Source organism: Sinocyclocheilus rhinocerous, unplaced genomic scaffold (assembly GCF_001515625.1).
Source record: "Sinocyclocheilus rhinocerous isolate Xijiao unplaced genomic scaffold, SAMN03320098_v1.1 scaffold40, whole genome shotgun sequence".
Classification (NCBI taxonomy): domain Eukaryota; kingdom Metazoa; phylum Chordata; class Actinopteri; order Cypriniformes; family Cyprinidae; genus Sinocyclocheilus; species Sinocyclocheilus rhinocerous.
In genome coordinates this window covers 1,000,932-1,022,967 of record NW_015624837.1, presented here as the reverse complement: position 1 = coordinate 1,022,967, position 22,036 = coordinate 1,000,932, and the positions used below count along the sequence as shown (strand labels likewise).

General features: G+C 38.1%; 1 protein-coding gene across 1 annotated transcript; it reads right to left on the bottom strand.

Annotated features, from left to right (window-relative positions):
* Window positions 1-1,227: 1,227 nt before the first annotated feature.
* On the bottom strand, window positions 1,228-21,374 carry LOC107746156 (uncharacterized). The gene is given in 7 exon segments (XM_016560255.1): window positions 1,228-1,918; window positions 2,254-2,909; window positions 2,911-8,222; window positions 8,225-13,071; window positions 13,335-13,512; window positions 17,544-18,158; window positions 21,244-21,374. Coding segments are annotated over 5 exon segments (10,860 nt in total). The 5' UTR covers window positions 18,036-18,158; window positions 21,244-21,374; the 3' UTR covers window positions 1,228-1,918; window positions 2,254-2,878.
* Between the last annotated feature and the right edge of the window lie 662 nt (window positions 21,375-22,036).

Below are 22,036 nucleotides of genomic sequence, written 5' to 3'. Positions count from 1 at the left end.
CGCTCGCTGACGGCAGGTCCCTTCACGGTCCGCGTTTTGATTCAGTTTGGGCGAATGCAAACAACTTATTGATCATGAGCCCAACATTCAGTCTACCTGAGGGAAGACGTCTTTCATTGTAATGCAGTTAAATAGAGAGAGAGAGAAAAAAATACATCAATTTTTTTTTTTACTTCTAGCGTATTCTTGGACCTCATTATTGAAGTACAAATACAAGCACCAGAAGCAGCCCACACTCTCTAAGTTTTCTTTAATTGAAAAATTTGCATTTTCATTCAAAGGCTATATGGTTGCAATTATTTTTTTACTTCAAAACTTTAAATGCCATTGTTTAAAATGCTTTATTGACTGACGTTTCATAGACATTCAGTTGTTACGCTTTCAAATTTCATGCCATTTGTAATTTCACAGTATTTCCACCTCCTAACTTACTACACTTGTGAAGTCACAATTCTATATTGGTACAATTTACTCAGGCCGATGACATTTTTTGTATGACATTAAAATTCTTTTTAGAATAATTGCACATAAATAGGTTAAGCAAAACAATTGTGATTATTTCTGTGAACTATCTGACTGCAGGCAGACATACATTACAGTACAAATATTTGGAGCGTCCCTTATTCTGTCCCTTATTTTAGAACAAACACTTATTTTCTACAAGAATATTTAAAAAAAACACAATTTTCTTAAAGAATAAAAGATAAAGAATCACAATTGTCCCTTATTTTCCATTTCTGAAGTTAATTGGCAACACTAATGATGACGTAATAATATTTTGACTCCCCTGACAGCGGCACCTTGCTCAAAAAAACAAACAAACACACAAACAAAAAAAACCTCAGTTGTTGGAGATATGCGAGCAAAAAATAATAGATGAAAAATGGATAATAGAAAGCGCGAAGGCGGCACTGAAAAGGCCAGTAAAAAATTTTTTTTAAATAAGTGGGCCGGTCTAAGGAATGAAACTCCAGGGCTGAAAATGAGTCCCACTCCGGCCCTGGGGAGTCATTATTAGTGCTAATGCTTGCTAGTGACAGACTTAAATAACAATGACTCCATAATTAAATTATGCAACATCCCTCTGGAAGGATTCTATATGTAGACATGTACAGTATATCCTAGAGATTTGGGCCTTCTTTTAAAAATGGAAAATGTTCTTTTTTTAGAACTTGTCGTTTTAAAGGTAAATAAAAATAAATAATTACACAACAAACATTAATTTTAATCAGATCACTGGGATTAATTTGCTTTCTAGACAGACAGTAGCATACAAAACAAAAGGCCAACACAAATGGACAATTTTTTAAAACCTGATTAATGCATTTGAGCAGACTAGTCATATTTAAAAAGGGATCTCTCATGAAAAGCACTATAGGAATTTTTCAGGCTTTTTCAATAATTTCTCAAGCCAACAACAAGAAAAGTAAATAAAAATAATAATAAAATGAAATAAAATAACAATTTAAGCTTAAATATATTTATTTCAGGCAGGAAATTAGTACATTTAAGTAACAAGGAATTTATTATATTTAAGTTAACCATTTGGCCAGCAGAAAAGTAACTGCAATGAAGGAACCACATTTGCATCTGCATCGCTTCACATTAGAGTTTTGTGTGTGATCAAAACATAGACATTACAGTCCATTAGATGTGCAGTTCTTTATGTGGCAAAACATCTAAGGCATGGCTTAATGTGTGCACCTCAATCCTTATAATATACAATATGCTGTATATTGGTGATTTCTGGTGATGTCAATCCTGTACATCTGCATTCAATGCACCTACTTTAAAAGTAAGCATTTATGTACATATTCTGACTAAGTCATATGGAATGGACATCTCTTATGTGTTTTAGCAGGGATAAAAAAAATTTATTTTATGTTTTTTTTTAAAGGTATGCTCTCCCACAAGCAACCTACTGTCAGACTCTGTTCCATGTTTCGTGTGTGTCCTGCTCCCCATGTGCCTTCCCATGCCCTTATTTGGTTTGTTTCCTGTTCCTCCCCTGATTAAGTTGATTTCTTCCCAGGTGTGTCCCTTGATGTGTCATGGCTCCCAGGTGTGTCTCGTCATCCCCTCCTCCTGTGTGTGTATATAAAGTGTTCCCAGTCCCTAGTTCTCGGTCCGATGTTAAAGGTCTTCGTGTGAACGTCTTCCTGAGTTCGTCTCCCTTGGTCCGTGCAAATAAAGTCCTGTTAAGTATTCTCCAGCGTCTCCTCGTTCCTCGTGTGTGTGTGCACCCCGTGACACCTACAAGTAAATTAGATTATTAATTCATATTGCTACAATGAAACATTCAGATTGAAATATGTTCAATACACATTCATTCTCATGCACTCGTACACACAGTTTATGCCCCCTGATTTCCATTGCATGTCACTATGATGTGTGATTTTCCATTTACACTGTATTTCAATAAAGGAACATTTGTATAGCAGCACATACATATACAGTAACTATGATACATTATTAAGCCTTTGTCAAAAGTCCCTCGCATGGCTAAGGCTTACAACTGGTTGAATTATATAAATAACTGCAATTAAATATGTTGTTTTGACATAAATTTACTAAAATTCTAAACAAATTTCCTTCCATTAAGTTAGAAGAGCTTCAAGTTTTAACAATTCCCTATTTACAATACCTGAGCAGTAATGCTGTGCTTTTGCATATATATAATCTGCATATATAATGGAATCATAATAAATTAATAATAAGTAAAGTGCATTATATGTTACTCTTTGGTAAATAAAATAAGGAATCCAAAGGGCTATTAAAAAACTCAATTTAGGTGTATAGGATAATTATTATAAGGTCTAAGTATAATAGAGAAATAACCCCTCTGGAACCATTTTCACATGCTAAAGAGTATCTTTGGTTATTGTCTTTGATGTTGAGGAAGGATTCTAGTTGGCTTTCAGATGATTTAAACCTTTCTGATTTTTTGCCTGTTCCTCATGAACTTCATCAAAGGAACCTGACTGAGATTCCAGGGATGACTTTGTTATCTGCTTTTGCAAGGAATTGTCAGATGATTCCCATTTATGAACCTCTGAATCATCATTAGTCTCATTTGTCTGGTCCTCCTCATCTTCTGATGTATCCTCTGTAATATCTGAGAGTTTGCCCTTCTCCTTTCTGTTCTCTTCAACCTCGTCTTTCTCCACACAGGAACTCTCTTCTGCATCATCACTCCCATCCTCTGGAGTCTCTTCGTCTTCAACTTCATGTTCATTATTCTCTTCCCTGCTCTTTGGTTGTCCAGCGGCTGAGAGTTTGAGGAAATTCAGAGTGTGAACGAGCATCTTGAAGGTTTTATGTGCAGTTTTCCTCTGTGGCTTGATCTCTGACTCAGAACTCAAATCTATGACTTGGTTGTGTTCTTCTGTTTCTGAGTCTTCTCCGTCAGCATCGGCACCATCTTCAGACTCCGAGTTGTGCTTTACCAAAACATTAAATGAAGTCGCCCCATCTGGTTTGTCATCTTTTGGTTTTGGCTGTAACAGAGGGTGTAAACCTAGCCTGTTCCTATTATGCTCCCCTTCATTTCTCTCCATGTCTGGCTCTGTGTCATCCTCAGCTTCATCACCAGCTTCAGCTGATTCACCAGTGTTGGCCACATAACCAGCTTTATTTGCCATTATCTCCACCTCATCATCTTCTTTTCCACTTTCTTCACCTTTATCATCAACACTATCTAGAACAATGTCATCCTTGTTCTTAAGGGGTGTTTCATCTTCAATTACCTCAAGATTAGTTAAAACATCATGACTCTCAGTGTCTTCAAAGTTAGAAAGAACACCTTCCTCCTTTGCTGCTTCACAACTGACAGTTTCCTTGTCTTCCTCATCGTTTGATTGACTGTTGTCTGTCTCTTCTCCAGTCGTCTCATGATCAGGAGTTTGCTCTGTCAGCTCTACCACAGCATTTTTGTCTTCTGCCGTGTTGCCATCTTCAACAGCAGCTTTCTCTTCAGACATCTCAGTTTCAGCTTCAGAGGTCGCCTCATCTGCTGTTTCTGCTTCAGAAGTTCCTTTTTCATCAGCTGACACAACTCCTGCAGTTCCTACATCATCTGTGTTGTCTTCATCTTCATCAGCTCTTTTTACATCAGTTCCTCTTTCTTCAAACGATGTCCCGTCCGCAGTATCTCTCTCTGCTTCTGTTTCATATTCAGCTGTCTCACTCTCTTCATCACTTTCAGCTTCAGCAGTTTGCTCATCATCTACAGCTTCATTATCAGCCGTATGTTCCCCACCTGCATCAGCTTCAGCATTTTGCTCATCTTCTGCTGGTTCATCACCATCTGTCTCACCCTCTCTTGCAGCTTCAACTTCAGCAGTTTGGCCATTTTCTGCCATTTCATCTTCAGCTGTCTCACTCTCTTTTGCATTGTCCTCATCATCTGTATCACTCTCTCTTGCAGTTTCAGCTTCCCCATCTTCTACAGATTCATTCTCAGCCGTCACATGCCCTTCTACAGTGTTGCCATCAGCTGTCTCACCCTTTTCTTCAGTTTCATCATCACCAATATTGCTCTCTTCCACAGTTTCAGTTTCAGCAGTCTCTCCTTCTACAGATTTGCTTTCAGCTAATGCCTCACTCTCCCCTGCAGTTTCATCTTCACTTATTTCATCTTCTCCAACAGTTTCTGCTTCAGCAGTTCGTCCAACTTCTGAAGTTTGATCTTTAGCTGTCTCACCTTCTTCTGCAGTTTTATCTTCATCAGTTTTTCCATCTTCTGTAGTTTCACTTTCAGCTGTCTCATGCTCTTCAGTAGTGTCGTTGTTTATTGTCTCACCTTCTTCTCCAGTTTCATCTTCAGCAGTTTGTCTTTCTTCTACAGTTTCATTTTCAGCCATCCCATGCTCTTCTTCAGTGTCATCATTAACTGTCTCACCTTCTTCGCCAGTTTCATCTTCAGCTGTTTGTCCCTCTTCTGCAGTTTCACTTTCAGCCGTCTCATGCTCTTCTGCAGTGTCGCCATTACCTGTCTCGCCGTCTTCTCCAGTTTCACCTTCAGAAATGTGTCCATTTTCTGCAGTGGTTTCTTCATCTGAAATTTGTCCATCTTCTGAAGCTTTATCTTCAGCTGTTTCACCCGCTTCTGCAGACTCATCTTCTGCTGCCTCACCATCTCTTGAAGTTTTAGCTTCAGCAGTTTGTCCATCTTCTGCTTTTTCACGCTCAACTGTCTCACCTTCTTCTGCAGTGTCACAACCAGCTATGTCATCCTCTCCAACAGATACTGCTTCAGCAGTCTGCCCATCCTCTGAAGTCTCTTCGCCAGTGGTCTCACGCTCTTCAACAGATTCTGTTTTTGCAGTTTGCCCTTCTTCTGCAGTTTCATCATCAGCTGTCTTGTCCTGTTGTTCTGATCCTTCCTCAGTGTGTTCTTCAGTTGCTTCCTCCTTTGCTGCTTCAGTTTGCATTATGTCATCAAATTCACTAATGTCCTCATTTGCCACGTCTTCATCTAATTCATTAATCTTAGAACTGCTTGCACTTTCTTTGACAGCCGTTAAATCAGAATCAATCTCAATATTCTCTTCTTGCTCTTCATCTTGTTGCATCATCATTGTGTTAACAGACATCTCAGCAATTTCCCCAACTTCATTCACATCTTTCTTTAAATGTCTGGGTATATTTGATTGTTTCTCGGAACTATCTTCTACATAATTGCTGGAGGCACTGTCATCCTCTTCACCCTCCTCACTTTCTTGTTTTTCATCTTCAATTTCTTGAGCACTGGAAGCAAGTATTTCTTTATCTGCCCCCTCTTTCTCATCCTCCTCTTTGACAGCCTTAAGCCCTGCATTTTCTACTTCCATCTCACTTGCTTCTTCATTGGCAGTCTCTTCGATCTTTTCATTGGTTGGAGACGATTTCTTCATCTGGAGAATTCTCCTTAAATCAAAGTCTTTCATCACAGGGGCTGAATTAAACATTTCCACAGGTAACACATGCTTGGATACCATTTTCTTTTTCAAGCATGTGTCACAAGGACAATATTCATCATCGCTACGTTGATCGCTGAAGTCGGTCCCTGTCATTGTGTAATCATCGTCACTTTTAGCAGGTTGTGGATCAATTGATTGGTTGCACATCACTTTCAGACGTCGCCGCCTTTGCACTGTTTGAATGGTAGATTCACGTGACATTGTGTCTTTTGGTGGTCTTGGTCTTCCAGCTCTGCCTTGGATTTTCCTTAGCTCCCTGTCTATACTTGATTGTATCCGTCTGCGGACTTCATCTTGCAATTCGCATATCATGGCATCAAGTTGCTCATTGTCATCCAGATTCCAACGGACTTTGAACTCAGCCATTGCATTAATATAATGTGTCATAAATTGCTTTTCTAATTTGTTCAATAAATTCAGAACCCATACAGGATCAGGGTCTTGAGAAAGCCTTTTTGATAATTGACCTTTTTGTTGTTTTGGAGCGCTGCCTGAACTTGTGTCCTCTTGACGGTCTGATTCAGTTTCCTCTTTTTTGGGATTATTCCCAGAACTCTTGTTTGATGAAAGAGGTGTTTCAATGAGTTCCCTTGGACTATCATTACTCCTGATTGTCTCTTCAGAGCCTGGGACATCATCTTTTAGCTTCACTTCAATTGTGCCCTTTGTCTCTGGGGTCCACTGAGCTTGACTTGCTATATCTGGAGTGGCTGAATCGTATTTTGTTTCTGAAGCTTCCCCTTCCACTGTTTCATCAACTTCTAGTACCTTTGTCAGGGTATCCAAGCCTTCACATTCTGTGTTGATTTGGGCTTGGATGCCATCATTTATGCTACTTTTCCCTGAACCGGTTGAGCCACTGTTAACATCGACTCCTGAGGATGACCTGGCTTTGAATTCCTCATCCAGATGCTTGTTTCTTTCCACAGATGTCTTCTCATTGTCTTTTGGGTCACAAAGCCAAAGGGACTTAAGCATGCTCATGAACTCCTGGTATTTTTCTTTTTTACCATCTTCATCACTAGGACCAAAGTCTAACAGCTGAAGATTTGCCAAACAATCCAGAAGACCTTGCACTGATGCACTGAGCTTACGTCCATATACAGGAGATACCTCTGGTAGGCTATTGCATCGGTCGAGTTTGGGGCTCAGCAAGACTTTCATCACCAGAACTGAGGAACTAAACATCTTTGGTTCATCCCCTCTCTGAGAGCGATCACCCTCAGCAACTTCAGGAGATTTTTTGTCCGTAGCACCTTCTGTATTCACCACATGAGCACCTTCCATCTCATTTTGTGTTTCAAGCTTGGTAACATCACTTGGCTGCAAACTTCCATGCTCATTATCAACTCCTGAAGGCACATGAGATGTGCAAAGCGGCTCTATTGAAACATGATTGTCATGGAATTCGTCCCCCAAATCACACAAGGTGGTGTCTGATGGGATTTTCCTCAGCCATTCATTCACCACCTCAGTTGGAGAAGCATTTGGCAAGCAAGAAGGACTCAGCTCAGACATGTCATCATCCATCTTGTGGCAAGAAGAGTCGCTTCCAATTCTTTTTCTACATTTGCTACTTTTTTCACTCTTAATTTCACTGACATTTGTATCAGATCTACAAGACTGAGGTCTTTCTGCTGCAGCATTCAAATGGTCAGTATATTCTTCTCTTGGTTCTGGAGCAGGAACTGTCTGCGATAACACACTATCATTAGAGCTGCCAAGTAGAATAACAGGTTTTTTGGATTTTTTAGGAGATTTTGGTGGGCTAGGACTTAGATGGTTTCCTGAGGTAACAGATAACCTGGTTGCATTGTCCTCAACTTTCTGTGTTAACATGGTGTTTGATTTATTGCTTCTTTCATTGACAACTGTAGTTTCAAAATTATTTTGACCATTTACTTTCAAATGAGAGGATGAATTGGATATATTGCTCTTTGGTCTGTCAGTCATTTCTGCAGTATTTCCTTCTTTAGTTTTGGATTTCTCAGAGTCTGAGATTGCTGAGGCACTCGAAGCAGGTGACATTTTTCCTTTTTGTTGTGTAGAACTGCATTTTGAACAGACACTTTGAGATTTATGGGTAACATCTGGACTTTCAGCTTTCTCTTGACCTGTGATTTCAGCTTTGCTAGATGGACGAATCTTCTGGGTTTGAGAGCTCTGTTTCACTGAACTGTTGGCAGATGGTTGGCTATCAGATGAAATTATTGAATACTTTATTTTGGAGGATTTATTGCTTGCTACATTGCTACATCATCTCTGTCCTGGATTATGTCTGTAGGACATGCAGAACCGCAATGAGAGCTTTTGGACCTCAATTTACGAGAGACATTTGAATTAGCTGATGTAGAACTTTTAGGTCTTCCCTCTGGTGTCGGTGTTGCTTCATTTGTGATTTGTACTGGAGATTCTGATGAACCCTGGTCAGATTTACCACATATTTCAGTCTTTGATGAAGCAGATATTCTTGAGTTAACTGAAACATCATCAGCCTCATGGTCTTCAACTACCCCAATAGAAACTGAGGTGCTTGTTGGTGTTAAAACTCTTTCAGAGGCGGAACCAACTTAACTAATTTTGGACTTTGCTGACTTTTTAGACAGAGGACTTGCAGGTACCTCTTCATGGTCGGAGTCTTTTTCAGATGATGCCACTGGACTTGATGGCTTGTTTATTGCACCACAAATGCATTCATTTGAGTTCTCTGCTTGAGATACTTCTGAGTGATTGGACAATGGACTCTCATCTCTGTTTAATTCCCTATCTTCTGTGTTTGTGGGTGTATGGTCCTCACCTTCAGAAATTTTAGACTTCTTGGATCTTGTAGATACATTGGATTTAAGTGACAATTTACTCGGTGAACGGTTTGCTTTTGTGTTCACACCTGCTTCAGACATTTTAGAATCTGCAGATGCATTAGAAACCACACTTGTGGATCTTCTGTCAGGCTCTTCAGCTTCTGAGAGGAGGGATTTTGCAGAAGCATTTGATTTAGTAGGCACAACACTTGATTTAACAGTGGCATCAGATGCTATGGATTGATTTGATTTTGAAGACAAAGAGCTGGTTGTTCTGTCTACCACTTTACTTGCTTCTTCATCCTTCTCAACTGTTCTTTCTGAACATTTTGATTTCTCAGATGTACAAGATTTTGCAGACATTGCACTTGATGCTCGAACATCTTCAGTATCTGTTTTTCCAATTTCTTTAGGAGCAACTACTGAAATAGTTGACCTTTTAGATCTTGCAGATGTTTTAGATGTAACTGACGCTGTACTTGATGCTCTCTGCTCTACATTGCTGATTATCTCAGAATCTTCTGACTTCTTTGATCTTACAGAAATTGAGGACAAACCACTTTCTGTTCTTGCTTCTTTTTCTTTGTTGACAGGGTCACCTGGACCAGATCTTCCAGAGGCATCAGATTTCAATGACCTAGAACTTGGTGCCAAGTTCCTTACAGAGGAATGTGATTTTGCAGACACAGCACTTGGAGCCCTTTCTTGGATTTCATCATCATTTGTGATTTCATTTTCATCAGGTGTGGCATCAGATATTATTGAAATTGCACTTGGAGGTCTCTCTATGTTCTGAACCCCTTCTTCAGCACTAAAGTCTGAATGATTTGACTTATTGGACCTTACTGAAATACTGGATTTAGTAATACTTGGTGCTTTTACTTCACTTTCTTCATCATCAGTCTCTTCTGGCGGTACTTCTGAAACTTGTGATGCTTTGGATTTTGCAGAGATACTGGTTTTGGTAGAAATAGCAGATCTTCCTGACATAGCACTTGGTATTCTGTCTCCTTTTTCTTTGTCATCAGCTTTGACGTCTGTTGCAGAAACATTTGAGTTTTTTGACTTTGCAGAAATGCTTGATTTTGCAGACAAAGCACTTGAAGCTCTCTCTTCTTTTTGGTCTTTCACATCAACTTGCATATCAGTTAAAACATCTGAAATTTTAGACTTACTGGATCTTGTTGAAATGCTTGATCTAGCTGACAATGCACTCTGAGCTCGCTCCTCTGTTTGGTGTTTTGCTGCTTGAGGCAAAGCAGTTGGCACTTTTAAATTACTGGACTTTTTTAATCTTTCAGAGGCATTTGATTTAGAAGACATGGCACTCAGCGCCCGTTCCTCTGCAACTTGAACTCCATCACTTACCGTCACTCCTGACTGATTGGATTGTGCTGCCAATGCACTCTGAGCCCGTTCTTCTGTTTGGTCCAGTGCTTCTTCTGTGACCAATTCTGAGATCACTGATTTCACAGATTTTGCAGAAACATTAGATTTAGAGGACATTGCACTTACAGATCGCAAATCATCTCTATCTTCAGCTACAATATCATCAGCCATATCAGATACTTTGGATTTCTTGGAGTTAGTGGATTTTGTTGACAATGCACTTGGTGCTCTTTTCTCTTTGTCTGGCCATTTCTCTGTGCTTTTGCAGGTTTCTTTAGGTGCTGTGCTGATTTCATTTGACGTTTCAGATGTATGTGATGCTGCATATACTGCGGATGATTGATTATCATCTCCTGCCACCTCTGACATTTTGGACCCTTTAGATCTTACAGAAACATTAGATTTTTTTGATAATGTGGAAACTTCAGATTTAACAGACAAAGCACTGGAGGCTCTGTTTTCTATTTCCTCCTCCTCCATCTTGGACTTATTTGATTTTAATGAAGCATTTGATTTGATTGACGTAACACTAGGAGCTCGTTCCTTTGTTTCTTCCCCTAATTTTGGTGTTGTTTCAGATTTCCTTGATCTTGCAGATGTGGTAGAATTCACTGAAATAGCACTTGATGCTCTTTCCTGAACATCTTCTTTTTCCTGTGCTCCATCTTGGTCTACCTCAGATTTTTTGGATGTTTTGGATCTTGTAGACATATTTGATTTTGATGACACAGAGCTTGGCGATCTCTCCCCTGGTAGCCCCACTTGAGGAGCTGCTTCAGTTTCAGGTGTGTTTAATTTCACTGAATTTAAAGATTCATCTCTTTCTTGAAAAGATACTGCTTCTGAAATGTCAGACTTTGATTTATGTGAGACATTTGATTTAATAGAAATGCTCCTGGGGGCCCTGTCTTGATCTTCAAGTTCGCTCAGCTCAATTGACATTTTAGATCTTGCAGAAATATTTGATTTTATCGAAATGGAGCTGGGAGCCCTCTCCACTGTTTGATCATCATTTGTCACCTCTTGGATTCCAGACTTGTTTGATGTTCCAGATTTAACACTTGAAGCTTTCTCTTCTATTCTCTCCTCTGATGCCCCATCAGGTACAGACTGTGGCTCTTTAGACCGACTAGATGTAGTGGAAATATTTGATTTAGATGACACAGCACTTACAGCCCTCTCCTCAACATTGTCTTGTAATGTGGGAAGCTCATCAAAGCCAATATCTGATGCGTTTGACCTCACAGATGTATTTGATTTAACAGACATGGCACTTGATGTTCTTACTTCAGAGATTTGTTCCTCAGACACATTGTGTGAGAATTCGGTTTGTCTTGATTTGTCAGATTTCTGAGACTTTATTGACATGGCACTGGGTGCTCTTCCATCCTTTTCAAGTACCTCTGAAACATTTGTTTTATTTGATTTTCCAGAGGTGATGGATTTTATGGAGATAGCACTCGAGGATCGCTCCTCTATAATTTCGCCATTTGCTCCAATACACTCAGCACCATTTTCATTATCATAAGAGGCTGATAACTCAGACAATTAATTTGTAGACGTTTTTGATTTGGCTGACATTGAACTTAGTGCCCTTTCTTCTTTTTCTTCATCTTGCACATACGTTTTGGGTTGAATGTCTTCTAGTTGATCATTTGATTCAGAATCCCCTATAGTTGCTATGTCTTTTGTGACTACACATTTACAATTTTTGGGTCCAGATGAAGCTTTGGGTGAAGCAGATGCTTCAAACCTGCCCTCTTCATCATCCACTTCTGGACTGGCCAACTTTCTGGATCTTTTAGACCATCCTAAAGATGAAGCTGTGCTTGGTGGTCTTGGTGACAAATATGCCGGAGATGCAGGAGATTTACAGGGTGTAGTAGAACATGGGTTTGGTTCTGCAACTTTGCTCTCCTCGTCTTCCTGTTGGCCATGGGATGTTCTCGAGATACTCGGAGGAAGGTCGACATCTTCATCATCTTGATCCTCTTTCAGCGATGCTAAAATTTGAGAAGAAGAGCTCACAACAGATACAGGCCTCTCCTCTTCCTCCACTGGCTGAGTGATCTGAACACTTAATTGATCTTTAGGGAGGTTAGAGGATATGACATCAGGTCTTTTCTCGTAATTTTCAGATACATGAGTGTTCTCACGCTTGTCTTCTACAGTACTTGTGCTCTTTGTTTTAGGGGACATTGAGCGTACTTCACTTCGACTGTGGCAATGGTTGATGGTACATTGTTCAATCGTGGTGTCGCCCTGCTGTCCGAAGGTCTGTTGAATGCAAGTTGCCTTTTCTACTACATGCTCTGTGTACTCTTCACTGGTCATTGTGCGCATGCTGTCGGTAGATGCCTTTTTGCACACTATTCTCCGCGAGGATGCGCTGGAGCTTGAGGATCTGATGCGTCTAACAGATCCTTGATCGGGAGGTACAGTGTTCTTCCAGATATCATACTCCTGACAGTGAGTGCAGCAGTGCTGGCAATGTGGCTCCTCAAAGTGTCTCTGGTAACGTTTGGTGCTGTATGTCTCATCTGCTTCGCCAGCATGGCAGCTCTCTGCACTGCCATGCGAGAGGGAACAAGCATCATCAGGTACAATATGGGATTCATTAAAAGTGCTCTTTGACTTCTTCACTTCTGTGGACCAGTGCAATGTCTCGTTGTGTAATAGTCGAAAGCGCACTTTCATCTCCATTGACAGGCTTCCGTCTTTGTTGACCAGAACTCGCTTTTCAATGTCATCATCCATCGTGTTTTCTCCCGTTTGAGGACAAGCACCTCTGTGTCCTGGTGGTAATGAGTTAAGTCCATTTGGAAACAACTTTTCAGATGAGATGGACAGTCCTGCTGATCTGTTGCTTGAATCACACCTTGGATGGATGACGCTTCTTTTTGTTTCAAGTCCAAAATTGACTATAAGTAAACAAAGTAAGTAACTATTACAAAATCATATATTTTGTAATAGTTTTTTTACTGTAAAAAAACTAATTTACCACAGGGTTAAAAAAAAATACACATAACTGAAAATATATTCTCTAAAACCAAGTTTTATGTTACAAAATTTAGCTTCAAGTAAATTTATGTTGTTTTAAAGATGTTTAGATATTTTTACTGTAAAGAAAGACAAAAAAGGATGATTAATGATAAAGAAAATGACTTTTTGGAGTGTGACCTACCATTTTTCTTGGCCCACTTTTCATCGCTGCAGACACTAGAGCGTGGCTTTGTGTTCAGCCTTGGAAGTTTGTCGTAAGAGTTATTCCTGAAGCTGTCCAACAAGAGTGGGTGGAAAGGCTCACGTCCCACACAAACCAAAATGCTCGGGCACTGGAGCAGACTGTGCACACTGTCAATCTGAAAAACATGCAAATAGCTCTATCTGCGTTAGACTGTGCTGCTGGTTGATTACAATATGACAGAATCAAATTGATTAAGATTAGCAATATCTGGCTGAAATTAAATCAGCAGGGATTATTATAACTGCCAAATTCTGATGAGGAAATGTGCTATGAGGGATTGAAGCCATACCAATTAAAGGTTAATGGCCATGGGAAGTCATCTGGTGTGTACATTGTCCCACACTAATTTTTAATCATGAAAACAGTGATCTGAAAATGTGCGTGATCCATTATGCAGGGTGTTTTCGGCGCATGAGTCAGTACCCATGGGCCAGTATAAACAAGAAGTGTACAAACAAATAGTTCATCAGGTCAATCCAGAAGTCTTCATCCCTATTTAAAAAAAACTATATCATAGTTATATTATATTATATATACTATATTGTGACTATATCAATATTTAAAAAAAAAAAAAAATCAACATCAACTAGCAAATCAAGTATCAGAGTTCATCTGAGGTCAGTTCATTAGAGTTAAACTCAGCATTAACTTATGCTAGAAATATTGGGAATATTAATAAAGAAAGAACTAATCTTCTTAACACTTTAAGGCTTTTTGGAAAAGAAAAAAAAAGTTAAGACACATGAGTAATATGTCCAAAAAAGCATTTTTAATTGTAATAATCCAACAACATCTGATGTTGAACCAGGTTCCAAAATCATGAAAGCAGAATATACTGTATATAGAGAGAGTACAAGTACACACATTAACATCACTGTTTAACACAATACTAACCTTATGCTAAATCTGCATGCTCTGCAGTTTTATATCTTCTAAACTTTTCAATTTTCCAGTGGGTTTGAAGATAATTAATGGGAACTGTAGAGGATGCGAGTATCTCAAACTGTATGTTTTCATGGCATTGACCTGCTTCTGCTGGTTCAAAATAGCTCTGATTTGAGCAAGATTAATAGTTCTTCTCTGGATGCTGGTGCATCACTGCTGTGCAACAATACCAGTAAAGGAATATCCTGATCATATCTAACAAGAACAGCAGAAAATATTTATTCAAAGATGTTTAAAAAGAGTGCATTAAAAATGAGAAAGCTACAAAATTTTTTAAAACTCAATAAGTAACACTGTAATTCTGTTATAACAAATAAACTTAAAAACAGCCTGTATGTTGAATTAAAATGTGTATATCCTTAACCACTTGATTAAGATGGTTGTTCAGATTTGATGCTAACTGTATTTGTGGCTTAAATAAATATCATTCTTTTTGTAAGAATATTACTGCCTATTTAAATATATAAATATATGTATTTTAAATATATTTATGTGTGTGTGTGCGTGTGTGTGTGTATGTGTGTGTGTGTGTGTGTGTGTATCTTGTTTATATGGTTTTAACATGTCATCAATCTGACATATATTTGGACCTTACTATGCTAATAAATTACCAACAATATTTTACAAAATTAATGTTTCTTAGAATGCTATTTATTAAAAACTAAATAAATAAATATAAATAAAAATATTTATAAAAACGGCATATGTATTCTTTATTACAAGTCATGGCTCATTCATTTACAATCGAATCGAATTGGCAAATGATTCAACGGTTCAGTATTCAGGGGGGAATCAGTCACTCTGAACAATTCAATTTTTATTTTTTTTTGACTGACATAAAAAAAATGCTTCACAATTGCTTTTTCCCAACTGTCATAGAAACTATGTTTTAAATAAGATTTACATTTAACTATTTATTTGCAGACTGGAGCCCTGAAAACGCAGAAATTATATACTAAAATTTGTCTTGCCCAGCAACTGAAGCACAATACTTCATATCCTCAACGACACATGAGGGTCATGCTGGATTTTGTTCTTGTTCCTTTACATTACTTACATTTTCAACTTTCAGCCAGTGACAAATAAACCTTTACTCTATTGCTTGCCGAGGTATTTCTGGCATTGTCTCGGTGCCATTCATAATGTTATCCATGTATCAGTCAGGCCCCTGTGGAGGGGTGTGTGCCACTTTACAGCATGTTTTCTATGGGAAGTACATGCCTGTGGCAGTGCTAATAGGATGTGCCTGCTAGACCCACAGAGGACCAGCAGCGCTGACCAGAGTCAGCAATGACTAGTGAGTCCAGCTCTGATGGACAGGAAATGCCTGGATCGACTCCAGACATTCTGTGGACTCCAAGCCAATAAGTGTTCCCCTTTTAAAGGGACAGCACTTTCTCTGCGTACAGTGTGATGCCATCATTAGCACGGTGGCATACTGTACCATAACCGTTGCGTGCGAACACTTAGAGACAGGTCTTGATTTTGTGGAACAGCCTCTGGTTGCCCTCAGAGCTGTATAAACTCCTAGCCTCTCACCTTTTATCAGGGTTGCCATAGCTCTGTCCCAGAGGGGCTATTTCTTACACTGCCCGGGACACCCTGTCCACCTCTTATCTACCCAAACCACCTGCAGACTTTAATTCTTTATTTTTTCCTCTTCCGTGGTCTGTGGCATTTGCCCTTAAGCGCTAGTGGGAGTGATAGTAACTAAAATGAACTTTACGCTGACTGATCTGCTCAACTAATCTTGTTCTCAGCATTATGAGCACTTCATAAATCATACAACTCAATCTGTGGTGACTGTCACTTTGTTTGCTAGCCTCAAATAACTAATGCACAAAAATCGAATTAAAGAGCTCAAGTTTCGAGGTCCCACGGCTTTGGGACTTTCCAGCTGTCAGATCTGGCGTCACTTACAAATACCTAGCTTCCTGTAAACATGTGTTTTTAACTAAACTGAGAGGTTACAAATGAAGGAACAACAGATTTGCTAGCCTAACTTGTTCAGTCTGTTGAATGTTTGTATCAGAGCCTCCAGTTTCATCCACTAGAGGCCTCTGTGTCCTTAGAACATTTGCTTCTCCTGCAAACCAACAGCCATTCATACATAATTTAGGTCAATTTACAATAAATGTAAATAGATACATGAACGTTATTTACAATTTGAGAAATTTTATAACAATGTTAGACAACCAGATAGACACAAATAAGCAAACCTGAACAATGACTGACAATACTTAAGATGTACTGTGGACTAGGCTGTGAATTCCAGGGTTGTGCGCCACTTAGAACTAAACTGACAATTAAATACATTTGAATTGAGGTAAAAATCAGAATGCAGATTTGTAAGGAATTTAATTAAAAATTAAATAAATTGAAAAGAAAAACTTTGAATTATAGCATGACAGAGCCTTGTCTGAAAGTTTAAAAAGTCTTGAAGTTTAAAGGTATGTGTTATAAAAAAAGTTACAAAAAAAGTAGTTGATATAGTGATTATATCCCCACCTCCACCCCACATTAACCATTTAATTCAGCAAACTCCACTTCCTGTAATTTAGCAATCTGTTCTGTACTTGTGTACAATTCATTCAACTTCAGACCGAAATGAAAGGAATTCAATTCATACATTCTGAAGCTGGGTAAATGTGAGATTTCTGTCCTCTATAATAATTGTGAACTTAAACATTACTTTTTTATTTTTTTTTATTTTTTTGATGATTAAAAAGTATAAGAGCACAAACATCAGTATTTACACCACTGTTCAAAAGTTTGTGGTCGGTAAGATTTTGTAATGTTTTAGAAAGAAGTCTCATATGCTCACTAAGGCTGCATTTACCTGATCAAAACACACACATACACACACACACACACACACACACACACACACACAAAAGTAACAATAACTGAAATATATGAAAATACAAGTTTTATATTTTAATCTATTTTAAAATGATTTGCTGCTCAGGAAACATTATTATCAAACACTATTATGTTGATAGATAAACAGTTGCGCTGCTTAATATGAAAAACATTTTTCAGGATTCTTTAATGAATAGAAATAAAAAAGCAGCATTTGTCTGAAATAGAAATATTTATATATTTAATGCACCCTTGCTGAATAATAGAGTTAATTTCTAAATGAAATCTTACTGACCTCAAACTTTTGAATGTTAGTGTATATTCCCAGAAGAGACTGACCTTGTGGCCTTCCAGTGTGTAGAGCTTCCTGATGAGACACTGCATGAGTTCAGAGACCTCGTCCATGAAGAGCACCAGACTACGCAGGCTCCTGCAGTGCAGCACGATGGTCCTCCGGACAGAGGGGTCACTGTTTTTCACATGCACAATCTTCCTGGAGTGCCAGTGATGGTGGTGGTGACCTTCAACCTGTCCAGGAGCTTCCTCAGCTCGAGTGGGCCTCCTGATTGTATACTGCTGAGAGTGTGGATGTGTCTGGAAATGATACCATGGGTTTGAGTAAGCTCCTGAGGCCTCTGAGGCCACCGCCTTGGCCTGCTGGTGATCGGCACACAGATAGCATCCACGATCCTCCAGCGGCTCCAGTCTTGTTGAGCCGGATGAGCCTCTGAAGGACGCTGAGGAGCAGTGCCCATGGGGGAAAGGGGGCTTGAGAGATGGGTCGTCCATGATGGTGTCAAAGCATTGAAAGCTTTGCTTGTGGGAGGCCATTTTAACTTCATCCAATGGCCTGTGGTAGATGTCAGCTGACTGTAGGTTTAATCAGATGATAAACATAGCAGGGCTATACTCTCTGGCCTAGCAGATCACATTCATTCATCCTCTCCTTCCACTCTGTAAAAGACAAAAGCATAAAACACATGCCCAGTTTAATATCACCAACAATTAATGAAAGTAATTCTGTGTCAAGTCCATTAGGATGTCAAGCCCAGGAAACATTATAACAATGATGCAAATTAGACAGAAATGCAACTGAATGGTTTAGGCCCATGAAACAAATTTGCAAGTATGAACTATGTAAGAATGTGGGCTGTATCTGGAATTTAAAATGCAATTTAAACCTGGAAAAAAAATTTTTTTTTCAGTTTTAAGTCAAAGTAAATGTAAACAAAAATATGTTATGGTGTAAAATGAATAAGAACAACTGAATGGTTTAGGCCCATGAAACAACTTTGCAAGTATGAACTATGTAAGAATGTGGGCTGTATCTGGAATTTAAAATGCAATTTAAACCTGGAAAAAAAATTTTTTTTTCAGTTTTAAGTCAAAGTAAATGTAAACAAAAATATGTTATGGTGTAAAATGAAGATTCTAAGATATTTAAGATTCTGTTTCTAGATGATTTAATTAATAACTATGCATACTTCAGATGTTCTCAATTTCACTGAAGCTCAGGATGCACTTTGGATCAAATGATCATCATGTTTGACACAAACCTTTTTGGAGTTCTTACAGCTCTAGTTCTTATGTCATTAAAGTAAATACTTAAGAAATTCTGGAATTCATGTTGACTTCATTCAGCTATATCGTTTTTCAAATAAATATATAATAAAATATCTAAAACAATATAGAAAAGAAAAATAGAAAACATTTTAAAAAATGCAAAATTCTAACATTTTCACTAGAAATAAGAAACCGTTTACATTTTAATGCACACTTGCAAATTGTGCATGTTGCATACTTTTCATATGTTATATGAAACAAATATAAGAGCATTGATAATGATAAGAATCGAACGCAAATGCAAACTCGTTTATGAGAATATTCCTTGTGTAAAGACAGTCCTGATGAACCTGGGCATAAACTAATAAGCTTAAACAAGTGGATAAACTCACAAGCTTAAAAAAGACTGAATGCTTTTAACTCGATCCTGTTCTTAACGGGATTTAAAATTCTCTGCTAAGTTATCCAAACACAATACTGAAACATTTGCACTGTTATGAAATGTAGTGTTTTTAGATTACTAATTGATACTTTACATTTAATTTTAATTTTTTTGTACCTGAACCTACTTTTCTACCACCTGTTTGACCAGAATCTCATTAAAGTATTTTCTCAATCACTTCCTTGCACAATCAAGCTTCTTTACATAAGACATGGTACCTTTAGAACTGAAATGGGCACAGAGTGCTTGATGCCCATTGCAACTATTAAAACTGAAAGTATCTGTAGAGTTGATGTTGAACCAAAGCTAAAAAAAAAAAAAAAAACGAAACAGGTACATCTGCCAGAATCCCACTGGCACATCATGACAGCATATTTGTGCCTGGCACACGCTACGGCTGAGGGAGCATTACGAAGTTCAAGACACAGAAATAATGGACAGATATCAGAGACTAAGCAGGGATAAAAAGAGCAGACTTCGCTTGAATTAGACTAAAGAGCTTATCTGCAAGTGCAGGGAGAAAGTGGAAGAAACATGTGACAGGATGATGCAGTGGAAGCCTATTGTTATTTTTGATTCAAGTACAAATGTGAAAATTAAATATTACCAAGTCATGTGATTTAAGAAAACAAAGTTATGAAGTAAGAAACAGAAAGACATGATTTGTTCAAAGAAAGGGTAAATAAGTGAAATCTAACACAAAACCAGTAACATAGAACAATTTGGATTTCTAAACTGGATTGAAGTAAGAAAGATTGCTGAAAAAGAGGTTTTCTACCGACAGAAGAGGGGGTGCAACCAAATATAAAAAAGTCATGTCGATGAGAAAAGGTGCAACACTCACTCTTGAAGAAATCCAACTTAAATTCTTGATCAGACATCTGATGAAGGCCTGGACAATGGCCGAAACGTCACATGTGTTTTAACCAATAAAGTTGGATTTCTAAACTGGTATGAAAGGTCAGTTACTGCATTGCCTTATATTCTGATCCACATTTACTTTTTTTTTTTTTTATAAACTGGAAAAAAAAGACCATGATCTCTTAAAAAAAAAAAGCCTCAGTTCCAGCTCTTTTTTTCCACTCGAGCTATCGGCACATAAACAGGGAAATGATACAGCCTGAGAGGCACACACACACATATATATATATATATATATACACACGTGTGTGTGTGTGTGTGTGTGTGTGTATAAATATTGGTAGTTGAATCAATAAAGGTTATCAAAAACTAGGACACAATGGGGAAAAAATACATATTTGCAAAAATGATATAGTGATCAAAATGGCCCATGATCATAATGTCCAATTACAGAAAAGCAAAAAAAATTGAATAATTTACATTTTTAAGTGTTACTGATGTAATTTAGATGACAAAATACAGAACTAGGAAAGCTGAATCTGCATCCTTCTTTCTGGAAAAAAATATGTAATTCTAATAAATTACCCAGAGGCCTGTTCCAATATCTGCTTTTGATGAGAACATTTGAAGAAAACAGAATGTAAACAAATAATATAAATCATATGAAATCAATTATGTTACCCAAAACAAGTAAATTCTTGTGATACAGAGGATCTGTAAGCTCAAAACAGCATGTGAAAAAGATGTTAAACAAACCTGAGCTAAGGACGTTTTAAGCATCATGGATGTCCACAGAACTTTGTAAATGCGGGCAGAAGTTTTCAACTCTGATTGGCACAATCATTTTAATGCATGCCAGATAACTGCAATGATGTTTCTCATTATTCTTCAGTATTATTGCAAGCACCTGTGTTGATATCCTTGTAATCACTTCAGATCTACTGAACACCAAGACCATCAAAAACACCAATTGAAGCACAGAAATTGGAGAGAATCTTTACTTTAACCATAGACATTTTCTAAACCACTGAGGTTTAGCCAAGGTCAAAGTAATGACTGTGAAAAAGCACGCTTAATGGTCTTAATTACATTTTCAACTAATTGCGATCCAAAAGAACCAGGAAAGTCGTCAGTGTAAACTCAAACTGTCCCAAAGGACTGCAAAATACTCACCATCATAAGAACCATGGTCTCAATGTTGAGAAAACCAAGAGCTCAGAAAAGCATCTTCTGAGTTTCCACACAATGAGAGTTGAGAAGGAGCAGGAGCTGCTATGAACTGCCAGCTGAAAAGCACTTGTCCCACTGGAGGCCTACCTGCTAATCGGGAAGCTAAGGATAGAACGAAAAGCCTTCTTAATCACTCTGAGACTGCATCAAAATCTGCTGAGGCTTTGGACACATGACTGGAACTTGGCCATGGCTATAAATAAAAGAGCAGACAAACTTAGCACATTGTAAGTGAAAGACCTTCAAGGACACTCATAGTTGATAGCATATGGATAAATTTTTCAGAATCCTCAGAAAAATTAAGTAAAGCAGCCTCAGTATGTCATGAACAAACACTCAGCTGAATGTAGGAGTCTTACCTAATCAAACTGTTCAGAAGACACAATGTACTTAACGTATTTGATTGTTAATCAAATATATATGTCAAAATGCTAGCCAATATTTACATTTACATTTAGTCATTTAGCAAACGCTTTTATCCAAAGCGACTTACAAATGAGGACAATGGAAGCAATCAAAATCAACAAAAGAGCAATAATATACAAGTGCTATAACAAGTCTCAGTTAGCTTAACGAAGTAAACATAGCAAGGGTTTTTTAAATAATATAATAAATAAAAAGAAAACAGATAGAATAGAAAATGAATAGAGCAAGCTAGTGTTAGAGGTCTATATATCATCCGCCAATATAAGCGGATGATTATTTGCTGATAAATGGTAAATGGCTGACATTAAAA